The sequence below is a fragment of the Triturus cristatus genome, chromosome 11, assembly GCF_964204655.1.
Source record: "Triturus cristatus chromosome 11, aTriCri1.1, whole genome shotgun sequence".
Classification (NCBI taxonomy): Eukaryota; Metazoa; Chordata; class Amphibia; order Caudata; family Salamandridae; genus Triturus; species Triturus cristatus.
In genome coordinates, this window is record NC_140594.1 from 291,854,483 (window position 1) to 291,871,402 (window position 16,920).

At 45.9% G+C, this 16,920-nt stretch overlaps 1 protein-coding gene across 2 annotated transcripts in view; it reads left to right on the forward strand.

Moving 5' to 3' along the window:
* THOC5 (THO complex subunit 5) overlaps positions 1 to 16,920 on the forward strand; it is a 332,064-nt gene that overhangs the window by 237,011 nt on the left and 78,133 nt on the right. For both annotated transcript variants that reach the window (XM_085636167.1, XM_085636168.1), the window contains exons 13-15: positions 4,980 to 5,081; positions 5,441 to 5,537; positions 7,432 to 7,546. In XM_085636167.1, the coding sequence (XP_085492293.1) occupies positions 4,980 to 5,081; positions 5,441 to 5,537; positions 7,432 to 7,546 (314 nt within the window). The remainder of the gene's footprint in view (positions 1 to 4,979; positions 5,082 to 5,440; positions 5,538 to 7,431; positions 7,547 to 16,920) is intronic.

The following is a 16,920-nucleotide window of genomic DNA, read 5'->3' on the forward strand; positions in this document are numbered from 1 at the left end:
GTAATTTAACATATGCATTAGCCAATTATTGGATATGTATTTACCCAAATAATCTCAAGCAAAATATCAGCATGGTTTTGCAGAGGCAAGTGTGTGATACATGCCACAGTGCACTTTGAGAATACCAAGGACCCCCTGTAAGGTATATATAACAATTCCTAGGACAGGGCAACAACTATTGCGAGTAACAAATTCCTAGGCAATCGGGTAGGGATGAACGGCACAATGTAAATACATTTTTCAAAACAAGCAAACAATAAATCAAATCATAAAGCACAGTGTACCAACTCACAATTATAAATAAAACTTTTCTTTATTGTAAAAAATAGCTAATTTTTTTTAAAAAAAAGATCAATACATCAAATGTTAAAATCTAATATCACTAGTCATGTCCTTAGTTTGTAAACCAATACAACGTCTACGTATAATGTAGTGACAAAAGAATGTACAGAAATAACACAAATCAACCATTCACTAAAAAACAATAAGGAAATTAAAAAGTTTGCGGCATAGGATCGTCTTCGACCTGCGTTTCGGCACACTAGCACCTTCGTCAGGAAAGCCACACGATTTCTTAAGACTGAAGGATAAACACTTTTGTATATGTTGGATTCTATTGAGGATATATATGATTACTTGCAATAGCGTGCTCGATAGCCGATCGTCACTGGCGTATACGGCTTATGTTTATAGAGGTAACCAATGAAGAGGTGATAAAAGCAGGTATCATCTGACGAATATGTCAATGGATGTGACATAGGTAATAAATTCAATGTTTCTATCTCTAGATGATGTAAATAGAAATTAGATTCTTGTCTTCAGTCTGAATCTAATGATAAAAGACCACGACTGGAAAGGCGCCTCCCCGTCCTCGTCTTGCTGTTGGGAACTTCCTCAAACAGTGCAGCCTGTTTCACTCCAGTAACCCAGCTCATCATTTTTTTTCTCATGGTAACTCCATTAGTTATCAAAGCTCTCATCCCTCAGGGTTTATATTGCTTGTGCTTCTGAGGGTCCTCTACCTCCAGTGTTGCCTACCTACCAGTGTTGCCTCAACCCACTGCCATTCCATCCCCAAGGTAGTTCATCCTGCTTCCCAGGTATGTCCAAAACTGTCCTCCTTCTCTCCCCCACATATCTCGAACATATTATTTCTGTCTCCTAATGAGTTTTACCTGTTCTCCCTGGGTAAGAATTAAAGTTGACATATGGCTCCATGCGGGCAGGGGCAGGTTCTCTCACCATCAAGCCTTTTTACAGGATAATTACAGATTTCTTAGATGAGGGACATTTAAGTTAATTGTTTGTACATGTATCATGTGGCCATCCAGCAAATGCAGCATGGGTCTTGTCCGCTCAGACCTATGTTTGATGCACCTGGAGTAGGGTATGCTTGACTTGGGGGTGAGCACGGATATTGTTATCTTGCCACTTTGGGGCAGTACTTACATTCCTCTATCTCCTAGTGAAATAGGTTAAGGCAATGGGTAATGGCATCTGCCATTGTTGTCGGAGTGTGTAAAAGATGAACCAGCAGCCATTCTCACGGTTTGTGCTTTTCTCTAGTATGAACATTTTTCCTACCTTATGTTCTCCCATTGTTGGGAGATCAATTTGATCTATCCAGAAAATGTGGCCCCCCTGCAGTAGTGCCTCTTCCAAAGTCTGTCTTGTTGAAAAGACCACAAATCCTTGTCCAGTGCTGCTGCCTTATTTAAGATTCCTAATCTGAGGTGCGGATCTGAGTTGTGATTTTTAGGTCTCGGGACCATCCGGTCTGCCGAAGGCAGAACCGGAAGTCGAGAGATTTAATGTTTTGGAGAAGAGGGGCTTGAACCCACCCCTCTTCTCCCCTGTCCTCCATTGGCTGGCCTCTTCAATGCTCGCCAGCCATTGGAGAAGAGGTCCCGTCACTCCGATCAGGCCCCGTCCTTTTCGGATCGGGGGGCGTGTTTTTTGCAGAAAGTCTAATTATCATAATAGATAACAGCAAAACACGCCCCCGAATCCGAAAACGACGCTGCGTTTCTCCGAGGCATTTCTGCTCTGCCTCGGAGAAAGGCAGTGGTGTGCTTGTTGTGAGATCTGCCCGGATGAACACCATGGAGCCTAATGTCAGCACATGTGTGGGAACTGTTTTTAAATATCCGACGTATGTATCGCGTCACAAATATGGATTAATTGGATAAGTGAAAGCAGAGCGAGTCAGCGGCTCCAAAAATCCAGGTTTTCAAGGATTTTCTCTAGCAGAGTGAATGAGGCGGAGATGACGGGGGAGTGTATGCCATGCTTTTACCCCAAGAACGGCTACTGATTCCCCTCCCTTTGTGTTACATCTAAACAATGGGTTTTAGTAGGTTTGCTGACAAGGATCTTGGACGGCTTGCGGTGAGTCCATTGCTTGCAAACATGGGGCTGTGGGATAGCGGAGGCATTTCTGTATGTAGCGCTTACCCCAGCGACAGGAAGTGGATGATCACGTGCCGGCGCCCTCTGGCCGTAAGTGTCCTGGCAGTCCGTTTTTAGGGAAGAGTGTGAGCCTGTGCAGAGACACTTGTCCGACTGAGCGGCAAGTGCGTGGGCAGCCGCGGGTGCTGCTCGCGTGACCTGTGGTAGCAGCGACCCTCCTCCTGCCTTTTCTTTAGCTTGCTCTGGTTTTTCATGATTATTACGGTATAGTGCCGACTTAAAGGGAGCTACTCCAGCTTGGACATGTTAAGGGCTATAGGAAACTCCACCAGTGTTTTGCTGTACCGTGGCGTAATGCACGTTCTTAAACAGCGCTGGCTACTAACATAAAACTCCCTTGTGCTGCATTTTCATGCAAAGACCTACTGGCCTTTAGGGACATTTGGAGATGTGTGTACTACCCACAAAATGGGGAAGTTGTTAGGGCTATGGAAAGTGTATAATGTAAGCCAACACTGCTATCGTTTCAAAACTCCCGTCCTGACTGACTCCTTCCCCGCCGTTATCTCAGTCACCGTCCTGCTGTGCAGTGTCTCGGACGCCCCGTCCTTGCGAGAAATGCCGAAACCACCTGATATGTGGTAAACTGTACTCAAAACTATCGTTTAAGTGGACGCGCCGGCCTGTCGCCTGAGTCCAATGGGCTGACAAGTGGCTGACTGCCTGTGCCCACAACACTAGTGGCACCAATTTGTAGAGAACTGCTCTCATTTCCTGATGTGACTGACAGCGCCCCAGCCCAACGGTCCCTTCAGAGGGAACCTGCGTATTTGGAAATGTCTAGATTACCTTTCATGTGCCCGACTTCTTCCCAGCCCTACTGGTCTCTTAGACCCACTTGCTTGTATGAAGCCCCTCAGATTGACCAACACGTACCCTAGCGAGAACCAGATGTCTGTGTGACAGATCGAGAGAGTTCTCGGGGGCGGGGCGCTACTGCTATCGGGGGAAGCACGTGCCTTGCAGTCATCACTTTCTTGCAGCGCTTTACCGGCATCCGGCGCTAATTCAGGGAAAGCCCACTCATTTACTCAGCGAGTCACGTAGCGCCGCTGGAAAGGAAGTTCACTGTATCAGCTCAGCACTTAGAAATTCATCAAGGCGCTGAGCTAAGCCGTCACGTGACCGCAGTCACAAGAACAGTCCGTCCATTCAGCGCCTCCCCGGATATGGCGGATTTGCATCAGCCTTGGCTGCCCCTGCGCGCGGTGACTCAACAAACACACGTTCCACGCGGTGTCACTTGATACAATATTGGAGGATGTGTCACGTCCTGCTTCCCTGAAGTGGCGGCGTCTCCCCCGCACCCTAAATAGCACCCCCCTCCCTCGAGCTCGGTCTATAAATTTTTGGTGCCTCCGGCTGGCACTGTACAGACGGCTCCACACTGTTTGTTTTTGCTAAATGTATTGAAATCTTATTTGTCAGATGTACCCTTTAGGGAAATTCGGTGCTTACTGTGGCCACAGGGAAGTGCAGCAGCTCTCTGCCCCCACCGGCGAGGTCCCAACCCCCATGGCAGTGTACACTTTAATGCTACAATGCAACGGTCTCGGCATTGTTAAAGTTAGAGCTATTGGCATTGCTCATGACAATGCCGTTTCTTTAAATGTTTTAAAAACAAAAACATAAACAAAAATAATGTCATGAGCAATGCCAATAGACCTAACTTTACCAATGCCGAGACCGTTGCATTGTAAATGCTTGTTGGAGTATATAATTGAGAGGAAGGCGCTTGAGCTGCATAGGCAGATGCAACACACATTGGATTTCAAATGTCGCAGTAGCATACACAGAGTGGTGATGTTCAAACGTGTTTATAACAAATATACAAAACATGCTACAACAGCTTACTGACTGCTAAAACATGTATTTGGACGATCTTGCAATCATACACAAAACTGCAAACAGCAACATACTTGGGTCTGACTTTCTCTTCTCATCTAAAGACAGAGTTGCTAGCAATACGATTTGGAATGCTGCGGTCTAAAGCAGACCAACCAAGCAGGCAGTATCAGGGCCAAAAGTCATGTAGTCTCTGTGGATCACCAACACAGGACTTTATTAATCTAATATGCATCTGCCCAGTTTTAAGCCCATACCGTCACCAACTGCTGAAAAATGTATTTAACGCAAGGGGCATTCGTACCTGTAGAACTGCAATACTAAGTGCCGTGACCCGAATGACCCACAGCTTGACTGTCATTTAGTAAAGTTTGTATTCAAATACGAGAAAGTATTAAAACGTGGTTAGATGAGAAGCAGAACAGCACTTTAGAGACTGTCCGACGTCTTCCTTCCATTACCTTATGCACTATATAATTTTTATCTGTCTATTCTAACTGTGCATTGTTGCAATCTAAAACTTTTAATATGTATATTTTAATGGTGTACAGTATTCAGTCCTACTGGTATATTGATATGGTTTTAACTAACTAAACAAGTATTCTGATTCTGTATTTTGTTGTAGTAGTATTCTAGAAGATGACCATATACTATTCCTTCCTCAGGGACTTGTTGTGTTCAGAGACCCTCCTCACCTGTCTTTATCCAAAGGACCATGGCCAGAAAACCCCAAACCCTGCCAATCGCTATCAGTTTGATAAAGTTGGGTAAGTTTTCAGTCCCATCCTTGAACAAATAGATTCATGTGCCCATTGAACACAAATTGACAGTTATCAACTACAGCATGAAAAGTCTCGAAAGAAAGAACAGAAGGACAAATTGGCTAACTTGTCTAAGAGCAAGCATGTCTCCTGTACTTTTCATCATATTATAGGCATCTTTATCACATCTTCCTTGCATGCAGCCTTGACATCCTAGTCCCTTATTCCAGCAAGTGCTACAACTAAAGAGTAATCTGTGTTAAAATGTTGTCCAGCTATTGTTGCCTCATAAGCTCTTGATACTGTCTTGTCTACATGTCGTCTTAAAGTGCAGCTCAACTGCGGTAATGTTTTTTTCGTTTCAGGATTGTTTCCTTTAGTGACTATGTAGCAGAGTTGGGACACCCATACTTGTGGGTGCAGACATTGGGAGGACTGGACTTTCCCAAAGACCAACCACAGGTAGCTAGCCTTTGCCATATGATATTCAAGAATAGCCTTTTCATAAGTAGTAAGTCTATAGACTCTGCGCACCAAGCATACACAAGTCCTGGTTATGAAGTTTATACTTCTCTCATCTCAAGTGTCTCCTCTGAAATCTGGAAATCTTAAACATTTCCTTCATGTATCCAGCAACAAGTTTTGCCAACCAATAATCTCCTCCCAAGTTAGACATTCTCAATATTGATCTGCTTGAAAACCCTTCTCTATTGTAGGTTTCCTCAAACTTGAATATTCTTCGCGTACATGGGCAGCTACCCCACTGTGCTGTACCTTGAACATTCTTTCTCCACTACATTGCCTCATACTTTTCACATTGATGCCCTGGCATCAGGCTGCACCAAGTAGGCGTTCTGCAGTGCGATTCAAGGATGCCCTTCCATCAGATTGGCATTCGCAACACTTACCAGCTGAAAACACCTTTCCCTTAAGTATGCAAGCTTTGGGTTCTTAATTGACTGTCTCCACTCAGCTAGGTAGTTTTGGAGCACTGAAATGATATGACCTATTTGGATATGCAGCACTTAACTTCTGACATGCACAGACTTCATTCAGGTATCCGACTCTCTAGTAACATTCATTCCTTCAGTACCCTGCAGTGGGACTCCCCACCTGTCTATGGTGTTCTCCCAATGTGCTGCAGAGACTAGGTAGGCAAACCTTGCCTTATATCCTGTGTATAACACACACTCCATGGTTTAGAAACTCAACATCCTAAAATACTCTGTAGGAAGGTGATCCCACAATGTGTTCTGTAGAGACCATTCTCCCCAAACTGATGTATGCCTTGTAGAAAACGCCCACCTCACACACTTCAGCTTACCAGTCAGATGCATGCTACCTCTTGAAGTGGAGTTGATTAGAGTGACTTTATCATCTGGAAAGTCATGATGATGCATTTGTCTTCTATCAATATGTCTGAATGTTTGAATTACTACATTGCTTCAGTTTATCACATGTTATTTCCTCTGGGTATGCTTGGACAGAATATGATGCTGGTTACTATGCGTAACTATACAAGCTGTATGTCTGAGATAGTATGATGGTACGTAGTAAAGCTATACAACATTCATAATTCTATTTCTAGCTTTTTTCTATAAATGTATATCCACACACACTAGACACCAACTAATGTATTATATCAAAATTTCAGTTTATTGCACATTAATGTATACAAATTAAACAAATTATAAACAACATTCCATTAAAACAAACTCCATATTCAAAATCACATACTCTGAAGAATAACACTTCATCACAAATCCGTCTCCCAATGATTGTTTCCTATAACTGGTTATGGATGACAATATCCCTAAATATATCAAATATAAAGTTATCAAAAGATCATTTAAAACTCAAATCTTTGTCACAGTTTGTGGCAAAGATTTGAGTTTTAACCAGTTGTAGCAAAACATTATTGGGAGATGGATTTGTGATAAATTGTTAATCAAAAGATTATGTGATTTTAAATATGGAGTTTGTTTTAATGGAATGTTGTTTATAATTTGTTTAATTTTTATACATTAATGTGCAATAAATTGACATTCTTACATAATACAGTGGTCGTTGTCTAGACAGTTTCTATACATTTATCGATAAAAGAATAAAAGCTAGAAATAGAGTTCTGAATGGTGTGAATTAATGTGTGTGTAACAAAAGGGATTCCTATTTGTTCTGATTAACTTTGAGACCCTGTCCTGTTTGTGGTAGAAGGGCACCTCTCCCTATTTTTTTGGAGTTAAGCTATAAAAACTGCACAGTGGGTGATGAAATGTATGCCATTAAAGGCGGTGGCGACAGTCTTTGCAATTCTTTTACTGCCTCCCCCAACCCCTTTCTCGCCTGTCATTTTTAGCCAGTTCTAGCAGCTGATAACTCTTTGAGCGCCAATCACATGGAGATGACCATGAAGCTGCTTAAGATACGGCTGCAGTCCCGTCTGGCACTTCACAGACAGTTTACTTCACTTGGTAAGGATCTTATGACTGTGCACTAATTATTTATATTCGCTTTTTGCCTTGCTGAGAAATTGTGATTAATAACTGAAGTGGATTTTCCTAAAAGCTAGAGCTGAGCAGGTACCACAACAGTGAATAGTACCATAGCAGGAAGTTGTGATCTCATGCACTGCCCTATCCAGTGCAAAGGCCTCAACTCACATGCCAGACTTAATCTCACTCTCCCCACTACAGTCATCTTTAGTCATAAATCTGAGTGGCTGCTTTCTCTTGATGTACTCTCCAACGGCTTGTTGTTGTTTTTTGGTTACATTTTGGCCTTGCACAATAGTTGTGTCTTGGGGTGTTTTCAGCTGCTCTCTGTAAGATGCTTTTGCATCATGTGTGGCTGTGGATACATATCCTCTGCATATTCCTACCATCTAGTGTTAAACCCGGACACAACTTTTTTTTGCTTGAAGAAGTCTTCTGACTATGACTTCTTCAAACAAAAACAAGGTGTGATGTCCAAAGTGTTATTACTTTCATTGTCCACAATGCACAAAGGAAACGGACTCCACCTTAGGTTGTTTACCTCTGCCATCGAGTTTGGACTCTTTGAGACAAGCTCCGAGATTAATGTGTTCTTGTAGACTTTCCGGGACAACCTTTTCAACACTGCATGACCAATAACTCTGAAGACAACCTGCTAACCTTCTTCCAGTACCACTTCCTCTGCAACTCACAGGTGACGACCTTCGGTGCCAAACAACCTGAACTTCAGCACTGACCACTGGTCCACACCTTTGTCAAAATTCTGGTTGTTGTGTTGGAGAATGTCTAGCGTAGGGTGCTATTGAACATACTCCCTTCCAACACCAAATAACAGTGGCCATACCACCACAGGTTTTGCACCGCTTGTCTCTCCCATGACCAGTACAACCTCTCCTGCAACTTGTGCCTTGCTTTCTGGTGCAAGTAAATGATCGGGTTCCACAGAAGGAGAGCGAGATCCAAATCCTGGGCACATCATATGATGCAGCCACAACCCTCTCTTGAGATCACCAACATGTTTGGGGGGGGGGGGGGGGGGGGGGAAACACCCTTTCGATTGTGAGGAAGGAGGTGGCCTTTCAGCGGCACAGGGCATGCCCAGCCCAAGACAGTCTCTCCAACAATTGTGATGAGGAGCATGATGAAGCTGAGGTTCTGGCTACGAAACCTTCAGGCCCTCACACCAGGACACGTGCCTAGGTGCGTGTCTGACACCAAAAGACCAGTGTAGGAATCTGGCTCTGTATATGGTATGCCACTAGATGGTTATACTGTGCACAGAGTCCAGGGGTTCCCCAAAAGTGTGCAAGCCTCAATGTATAATCCAAGGTGCTCTATTAGTGGTAGTGTGGGCGAGCAGTTTTAGGCCCAACATAAAGGAGTCTAAGACATTTATTGCACAACATTGACCAATAATGGACACATGACTCAAAAAGGAGATCAACACCAATTTTATAAAAATAAGCTTTGTATGTATGTTATTTTAAGACAAAGATCTTCGCAATAAGGTAAGTTCGTTTTTAACTAAAAATACTTTCCACTTTAAAAAGTCGACACTGTGCAATTTCGGAACAGTTCAATCTTATCCTATGGAGTAAAACAATAATACAGTTTAACAGGCAAGTACAACGCTTACATTTCTAGTCTTCGGGACCAAAGTTCAGCAAGGGTCAGGTGAGTACCAAAACTGCACCTTCTGCGGCACAGGGGCGGCTGGGTGCAGAGGTCAAAATCAAAATCTGAGTTCGGTCCAATGTGTTTGCAGGTAACTAGATCAGTTGCAGGGGCCAAACTTTGGAGGTTGAGTCAGGCATAGGCGGGCCACGAAGCAGCACCAAGCATACACCATGAGCAGCGTGCAAATTCAGCATCAGACGCCCAATGCTTTTCAGTGGAGATTTTGCATTCAACATCCTGGCTGTAAGGCATCGCACCTATGGTTGCAGGAGGAAGACCAACGGCAGCAGAGGTAAGTAGAGATGTTGGTGGGTTGTAGGGCACACCATCGATTAAGCTCACCAAGGTGCAGGGGTGTCTAGTGCAGGGGTGCCTTTAGATGTCAGTCTTACCAGAGCTGGTCGAGGTCAGGAGGAGCCTCTGGATTCAGGAAGCAGGCATCGTCGTGGAGTCCAGGAGGGGTAATCCAAAGCTGGACTTGAGGTCAGGATTGCTGGGGAACCTGTTCTGGTACGTCGGGCCACCTGGACATAGGCGTAGGCACCTGGTGCAGAGTGGGCAGGACTCTGGGATCCGCAGGGCAGCGGAGTCCTTTGTGTTGGACTCTTGGGGACAGAATCGCTGTCCTCAGGAGTTTTGGTCTTTGTCAAATTTCAAGCGGTCTTCCTTGGGTTTCTGGAAGTTGCTGGCTGCAGGACAGACGTCGTCTTCTTGCAGGGTCTTGGAAGCTGGAGACACTCCGGTAGGGCTGGGGCCAAGTCAGTCATCGTCTTCAGGCTTCATTGCACGGAGACTTCTTCATTCTTTTTTGTAGGTCGCAAGTAACTAACTTTTAGGCCTGGGGGAGCCTACTAAATTTAGAGTACATTTTAGGGGAGTAGTAGGTAGGACCAACGGCACAATACCTTGTATGACTACACCCACTATCATGCCACCCTCCTGTGGGAGGGGGCAATAGACCTAGCCCTGATTGGAGGAGTCCCCACAGCTTCAAGATGGAGGGGACTGAAAAGTGTGCTTAACTTCACCTTCTCCACCTGTTGGTTGGAGTTGGCAAAGAGGAGCACACCGCCTAGCCTTTCTAAGTTTTCCTGTCCGTTTTCCCGTCCAAAGTGGGGGTGTAAACCAGAGGCTGCCATCTGCTGCTAGCAGCAGAGGCTGGGGTTCCGATTACAAAGCCAGCAGGCCTTTGAAGCTTCCCCTTCGAGCACTGGGCCCATCCTGGGGTAGGAGGTATGACACCTCTGCCCAGGATGTGCATTGTTTCTGCTCCCGGAGAACAGAGATTCTCCACCCAGGGGTCCAGAAACATGTCTGTGTGTGGCAAGCTGCCTAAGGCCAGTCTGTGACCACACCAGGTTTGGTAGGTTTTCACGAGCACCTCTGAGGTGCCCACAGGGTATGTTACAATAAATCTCACACTGGCATCAGGGTGGGTTTATCGTGAGGAGTAGTTTGGTACCAAACACTCCTATGTTCAGTGAAGCCATCATGGTGCTGTGGAACTTTGTCGAGTTTCCAGCCCATGTACTCTCTATGGCTTCACTGGCACTTACAATATTAAGGAATAAGCCCCATTATTGTAGGGGCATTGTAGGATATGGGGTGACCGAAACGGAAATAAGGGAGGGACCACAGGACGCACTCGTAGGGTGAGGAGTTGGCTTTTTATTTATGACTCCATTGTAGGTCCTCCTCGAGAGAGTGTCATGAACACAACCACAGTACTGCGAGGACACTTGTCGCAGAAGCAAAGAACAAAACAAAACACAAGGCAACAGGGATAATGTCCTCTCCTTGTTTCTTCTTCAGGGGTCTTCTCTCTCCCTTCCAGGACGGAGGACCTCTTCTGGACTATGGGCTGCTGTTTCTTTTCTCGCTTGGGTCCGGGGGAGGAAAGAAAAAAAACAGGTCGGGATTACTATTGGGCTCTCGGGGTTTCCTACTGTCTAGTGCTACCGTCACCAGGGAAAAAGGATCGTGAGGGAGTGGTGTGTGCTCAAATCAGTCACCCGTGCGCCTCACTGCTCAGTGCTTCCCCACCAACCCCACCAGAATGACCCCCGGAGCGGTAGTCGCCTTGGGCCACGACCCGTCTCCAGGGCCGTGGCGTAGGGACCCGGGGCGTCTATACTCTGCAGCAGCCCGCCGGGTTCTCGCAGTGTACAGTTGTCGTCACTGGTGCTCCTCGTTGTTCCGCTCGCTTCCGCCTTCTCTTTCTCCTCTCTCCCTCGATTCGGCTTCCGCGCCTCACCGCGTCTGCTTCCTGGGATATCCCCATCCGCTGACGTCACCTGCTCCTCCCCGACGTCACTGGGTCCTCCCCGTGAACTCCGATCGCAGCCAGCCCGCTCGCTGTCGTCGGCGGGATGGTAGGGGCTTGCTCGTCTGACTGCTGCCTCCAGTCCGCACCGTACTCGTCCTCCTCACAGGCATATCTTCTCATGCAGATATGCCCACACCTGGGATATAGTGCACCATGCCTTAGGGCTTGGAAAACCTGCTAAAGGGGTGACTTACCTATATCTTAGGCTGTGCTAGCTGGCATGGTACACAGGTAGTGTGCCATGTCGACTTTGTCATTTTGTCTGCATCAGTCCATGCATGCTGCAGTGGCATTCTGCATGTCCTAGGTGAGGGGTCCCTAGGGAAACCTCTTCAGTCCCAATGCCCTTGGTACCCACTTACCTTGTACTAGGGACATATAGGGGCCTTGAAAGTCCAATTGGGGAATAGTTTTTTTAGGGAACAAGCACTGGCATAGGGGCCCTGATTGGCAGGGACCCTGTGCACTACAATCGAAACCACATCAGTGTCCAGGCAAAAGGTGAGGGCTAACCATGTCAAAAGAGGCACTTTATCAAAACCAGGTATTGAAATCAAAACCCCGATAGCATACCCTGGCTTAGGCAGACCACTGTGGTTCTTGGGCAGTGATCCCGGTGCCAAGTCCTAAAAGTCAACAACCTTTGGTTCTGGCTCCGACACCAGGTACAGGATGACATTGAGAGTAGTCTTAGACCCCTTCCAAGCTGTCACTCAAAAGTGTTGAGCCACGCTGGCAGGCAGTGCTTCCTCTGGTCCTAGGCATTAAGCATCCTCCCTTGTACCTGAGATCAGTGACGAAATTTCTGCCGAAAGCAGCTGCCAGACTGGCACCTTCGACGCCAGGGCACAACTGAGGCTCCTGTCTTTCTACCACTGCTGGAAGTTCCTGATGCCAAGCAGAGACTTCTCTTCATACACACGCAAACAAACCCAGAAAAAAGGCATAAGAGCACGATCTCAACCTTCCCTTTGATAGGGAGCATCTCTTTAACCCTCAGGCAGACTAGATGTTAGAGCAAATTAAAAAAGACCTGAGACAGCTACGTCTGTGAGTGCTCTCCCAGCCACAGTTCTGTGAGACAGCAGTTCAGAGGCACAGCCGAAGCCACTCCACCCAGTCAGGCCCAAGGTGAAAAGCGCCAGTAGCATGCCTTTCAGGACTTTCACAGGCAGAGGTTTCGCCGGGGATGATAAAAGGGTAACAACCAGGGACAAAGTTAGAGGAGGCTCCAACAGGGGAATCCTCTAAACAATGAATTGCCATGATTAGCTAACTCTCCCTTCCACTGCTTAAACATCCACCCAGTCGGTGGAGGCTAGGGAATTTCCTTCCAATCTCCAATCAGTGAGCGCTGTGTGGTAGTAGGGCAAGGCTACTCATTCACGTTCCACACCACACACCTCAACATCCCAGGATGCTATAGTCTTGGTGCCTATACACCAGTGAGGCCAAGCTGTGCACTGCCTTTACTTTCTAATTCTCAAAAAGGTCAGTTTTCTTCAGCCGTTCCCAGGCTTTTTTTCTTGCAAGGGGTGTACAACAACTTTGGGAACCTGCTCAGCAGGGCACATCAACAAAACTATGAGTGAGAATCGACCCACAAGTAATCCAAAAGTACTTTCATTAGTTGGGCACCCCAACCATTGACCTCTTTATTACTCCTGCAAAATACCAAAATTTCACCTCCAGGTAACCACATGCACAGTCCCTGGGCAATGTACTGTGGATGGTTTGGTCAAGGATATTCGCCTACTCTTTTTCTCCTCTCCTTGTTGTCTCTAATTTCAATTATTGTGAAGCAAAAAGAAAAAGGCAAAGTTTGGTGACTATACAAGAGAAAGCACATGGTGTGAGACCCTGAGATCTCCTGATATTGCCCCATTTGGAAAGGATATGAAAATATATATCTCTTATGCCGAAGTATGTATGGAGAGAAAGGTGAATCACACGTGGGGGGGACTTTAATCAATTAAACTGAAGTCGTGGTGAATTTGGGCAGAGTGGTCGTAAGGTGTAAATTCGCATTTGGCTTGTGGGATATATATTTTCATATCCTTTCCAAACGGGGCAATATCAAGAGATCTCAGGATCTCACACCTTGTGCTTTTTCTTGTATAGTCACCAAACTTTCCCTTTTTCTTTTTGCTACACAGTAATTGAAATTATAGATACATTGTGTACATTTGTGAATGTATCGTATGATACATTGACTGTTTATCTGTTTCTGTGCAGCCTTCATAAAGTTGCGGGTTGATTTCCCTTGTTAAGCAACGAAACACGTGTCGGCTGTTGTGAAAGGCTGTTTTAAAGACTCAAGGATTAAAAGAAAAAAGAACTACTTACTCTATGTTCAAATTTGTGCTTACATTTTGCACGTTCAGATAATTCCTGTGACAACATATTGTGTGCTGGGGTGTTTTCTTTAACGTTTTGGGGGTAGCTTAGGCTACCGTTTTGGGGAGTTTAGTTGTTCTCCTCTCCCTGCAGCACCAAAGACAAGATGGAATTTTCCACATTAATATCTGTGTCACTTTCCTGTGTAGCGCCATTTGCCTAACACAATACCACTACCCGATAATATAAGTTGTAAAATGAACACTGATGCATTACACATAAGAAAAAATTGCATGTGAGAACTATGTAAAAATACACGAGTCTAAAGCACATGTTAACATGCGATTCATTGTAAGAAAAGTAAATTAGATTACCTTAGATCCAGGCGTGGTCTGTAGTAACGTAAAAAGCTAATGTTTTGCTTATATGTTGCTTATTGCTAAGGAACTCTGATGGATGGGATACATCTGTCAATTAGATTCCTGTATACACTTTTAAAGTTTGTATTGTGCATTATTCTTTACACAAAGGTAGATGGGCGAAAAACCAATACTAGCAACTGTCTAACCTGGTTTAGATGAATATCTCGGTCTATTATTATTTGGTGAGTGTTTAGGGCCACCAAATACCTTAAAAATCTTCTTAAATTCTGCTCATGAAGTAGCCATCTTGTTTTTTCAAGACCTATATTAAGGGGGCGTGTGCAAAGAAAAACGACCTTTAGGGTCTTCCAGTCAAATAACTCAAACTTTACAATAGTTTCCGAAATGCAAAAAGAGAAGTGCCATGTGGAGTGTGGTATTAATAAAATACCTTTACAATTAAGCAGTGAAAACCACAATCTGGAGAATGCTGCAGCCTCCCACTTCATCACAGTAGTGTTAAAGACGCTGCTCTGTTTTAGTGAGACCTCATTGCCACACCTTGTCAGGGGAATAGAAAAAAGATACTTCGCTGTAACTACATGACTCCAACTTTTTATAATTTACATGCCTCTCATCCTCCTTTAGGGAGTCGAACAATCTTTTTACATGTGCTGTTAGAATCTAAAATTACCTCCACTTGTGTAGTGTAAGATCTAGTCATTGAAAGAAAGAGCCTAAATGATGAGGATGCACTGCATTTGTAAATAGGTGGCTTTAGTTTTAGTCTGCTGGGCCATATATGTACCCAAGATTCCAAGAATGCAACTTGGAATCTAGATACAGAACTGTATGTTTGAGGCATATGAGCTGCAGATTATACACTGTGCATAGATCGCCATCTGGTGTTGGGCCCGGATGTTTGCAGTTTGTTTTTCCTCTTGGAAAGTCTTTGGAAGTCACGAGGTCGGTGACTCCTCCTTTGGTTCGTATTGCGCATGGGCTTCGGCTCCATCCTCAGATTTTTTTTTTCCGCCATCGGGCTCGGATGTAATACTTAGCGCTCCGGTTCCGAACTTTTCCAGTTCAACGGTCGACGCAAAATCCTCGCTCATCGAGATTCTTCAGATAATAAATCTTCTTAATCACCTTCTCTTCGACACTTCTTCGATTCCAGTCCACGGCGGCCTTCGGGCCTATCCCGGCTCCGGTCTCGGCTGATGGAAAGAACTCCCTTCAAGAAGGGCCCTCGATGTAGGTCCAAATTCCCCCACACCGATCTTCATGAGGTGTGCAACCTCTGCCTCTCCCCTGAACACGAGGCTCGAGACTGTCCCGCCTACAAGTCTTTTAGATCGAAAACGACTTTTCGAGATCGAAGGGCTAGACGCAACATGGCGCACTCCTCGACCTCCGCTCCAGTCGACATCTTCGGGGACGACGTCGCAGCTCCGGGACAGCAGCACATCGAAGAAGATGACGACGACCTCGTCCGTGCTTCCGAGGCCGACGACTCAGATGTGGATGACATCACCCCGGCGCAGAGGGTCGTGAGTACTATACCCCCTTCCACACCCACGCCGATACTCAAAAAGGCTTCGGTCACGCCTTCGCCTTAGAGCCTAGGCAAGACCAAGGACACTGCTTCTAACACCCCACCTTCGGGCCCGGTAAAGAAGCCTATTAAGCCTTCCGGCAGCTCGGGCTCGAGCCAGCCCACCAGCGGTGCCGAAAAACACCCTTCGGCACCGAAGAAAAAATCGGCCTCCACCTCCACACCGAGCTCAGCACCAAAGCCCTCGGTGTCGAAACCCGCCCTCTCGGTGCCGACCAAACATCATAAGGCCCTCGGCGCCGACACTCCCGTGCTGAAGCCTCTTTCGACACCGAACAAAAAATCGGAGGTCCCAAAAAAGCACAGCACAGACAAGCCTAAAAAGCCGTCTGCCCCGAAAACCTCGGCGCCGACCGAACAACCAGTGTCGCAAGAACTATTCACAGCGGATCCTCTGCAAAAGACACTGGACATTTGACACTGCCTTCAAAAAAGAGACATTTGGACAAACCAGCTCCACCTCCACTTCCAAAGAGGAAGGACGCTGCTACCTCCCCTTTCAGAGTGCCTTCCCCACCTCCTCCACCCCCTCCACCCTCCCCACTCTCCCCACTTCCACCTTCTCCACCCCTGCCTCATCGCTCTCCGACCCTGTCTCCTGACCATGATGATCAAGGGGACCCTTACTACGATCCAGCAGATGTGCCACAAGACCCCACCCCTACTGGATCCCCAGACCCATGGGATGACTATAACAATCCGGACATCCCAGATGTCCCACAGGATGACCTTTATCCATCCAGGCCATCCTCACCAGAAGACTCGTTAGGTTTTCACCACCTACTACAGAGGGCGGTACATTATCACGGGGTAGAGCTACATACTGACCCTGTGGAGGAAGATTTTCTCCTAGACACCTTCGATACTGCACATAGGTCAACTGCTATACTACCTATGCTAAAAGGAGTAATCAAACATGCACCAGAGGTTTTTAAAGACCCAGTCAGGGCTAGGGTCCTAAACACACGTATAGAGAAAAAATATAAAGCCGCCCCCACAGATCCTGCATAAATTAAAGGCCCTGCACCACTGGATT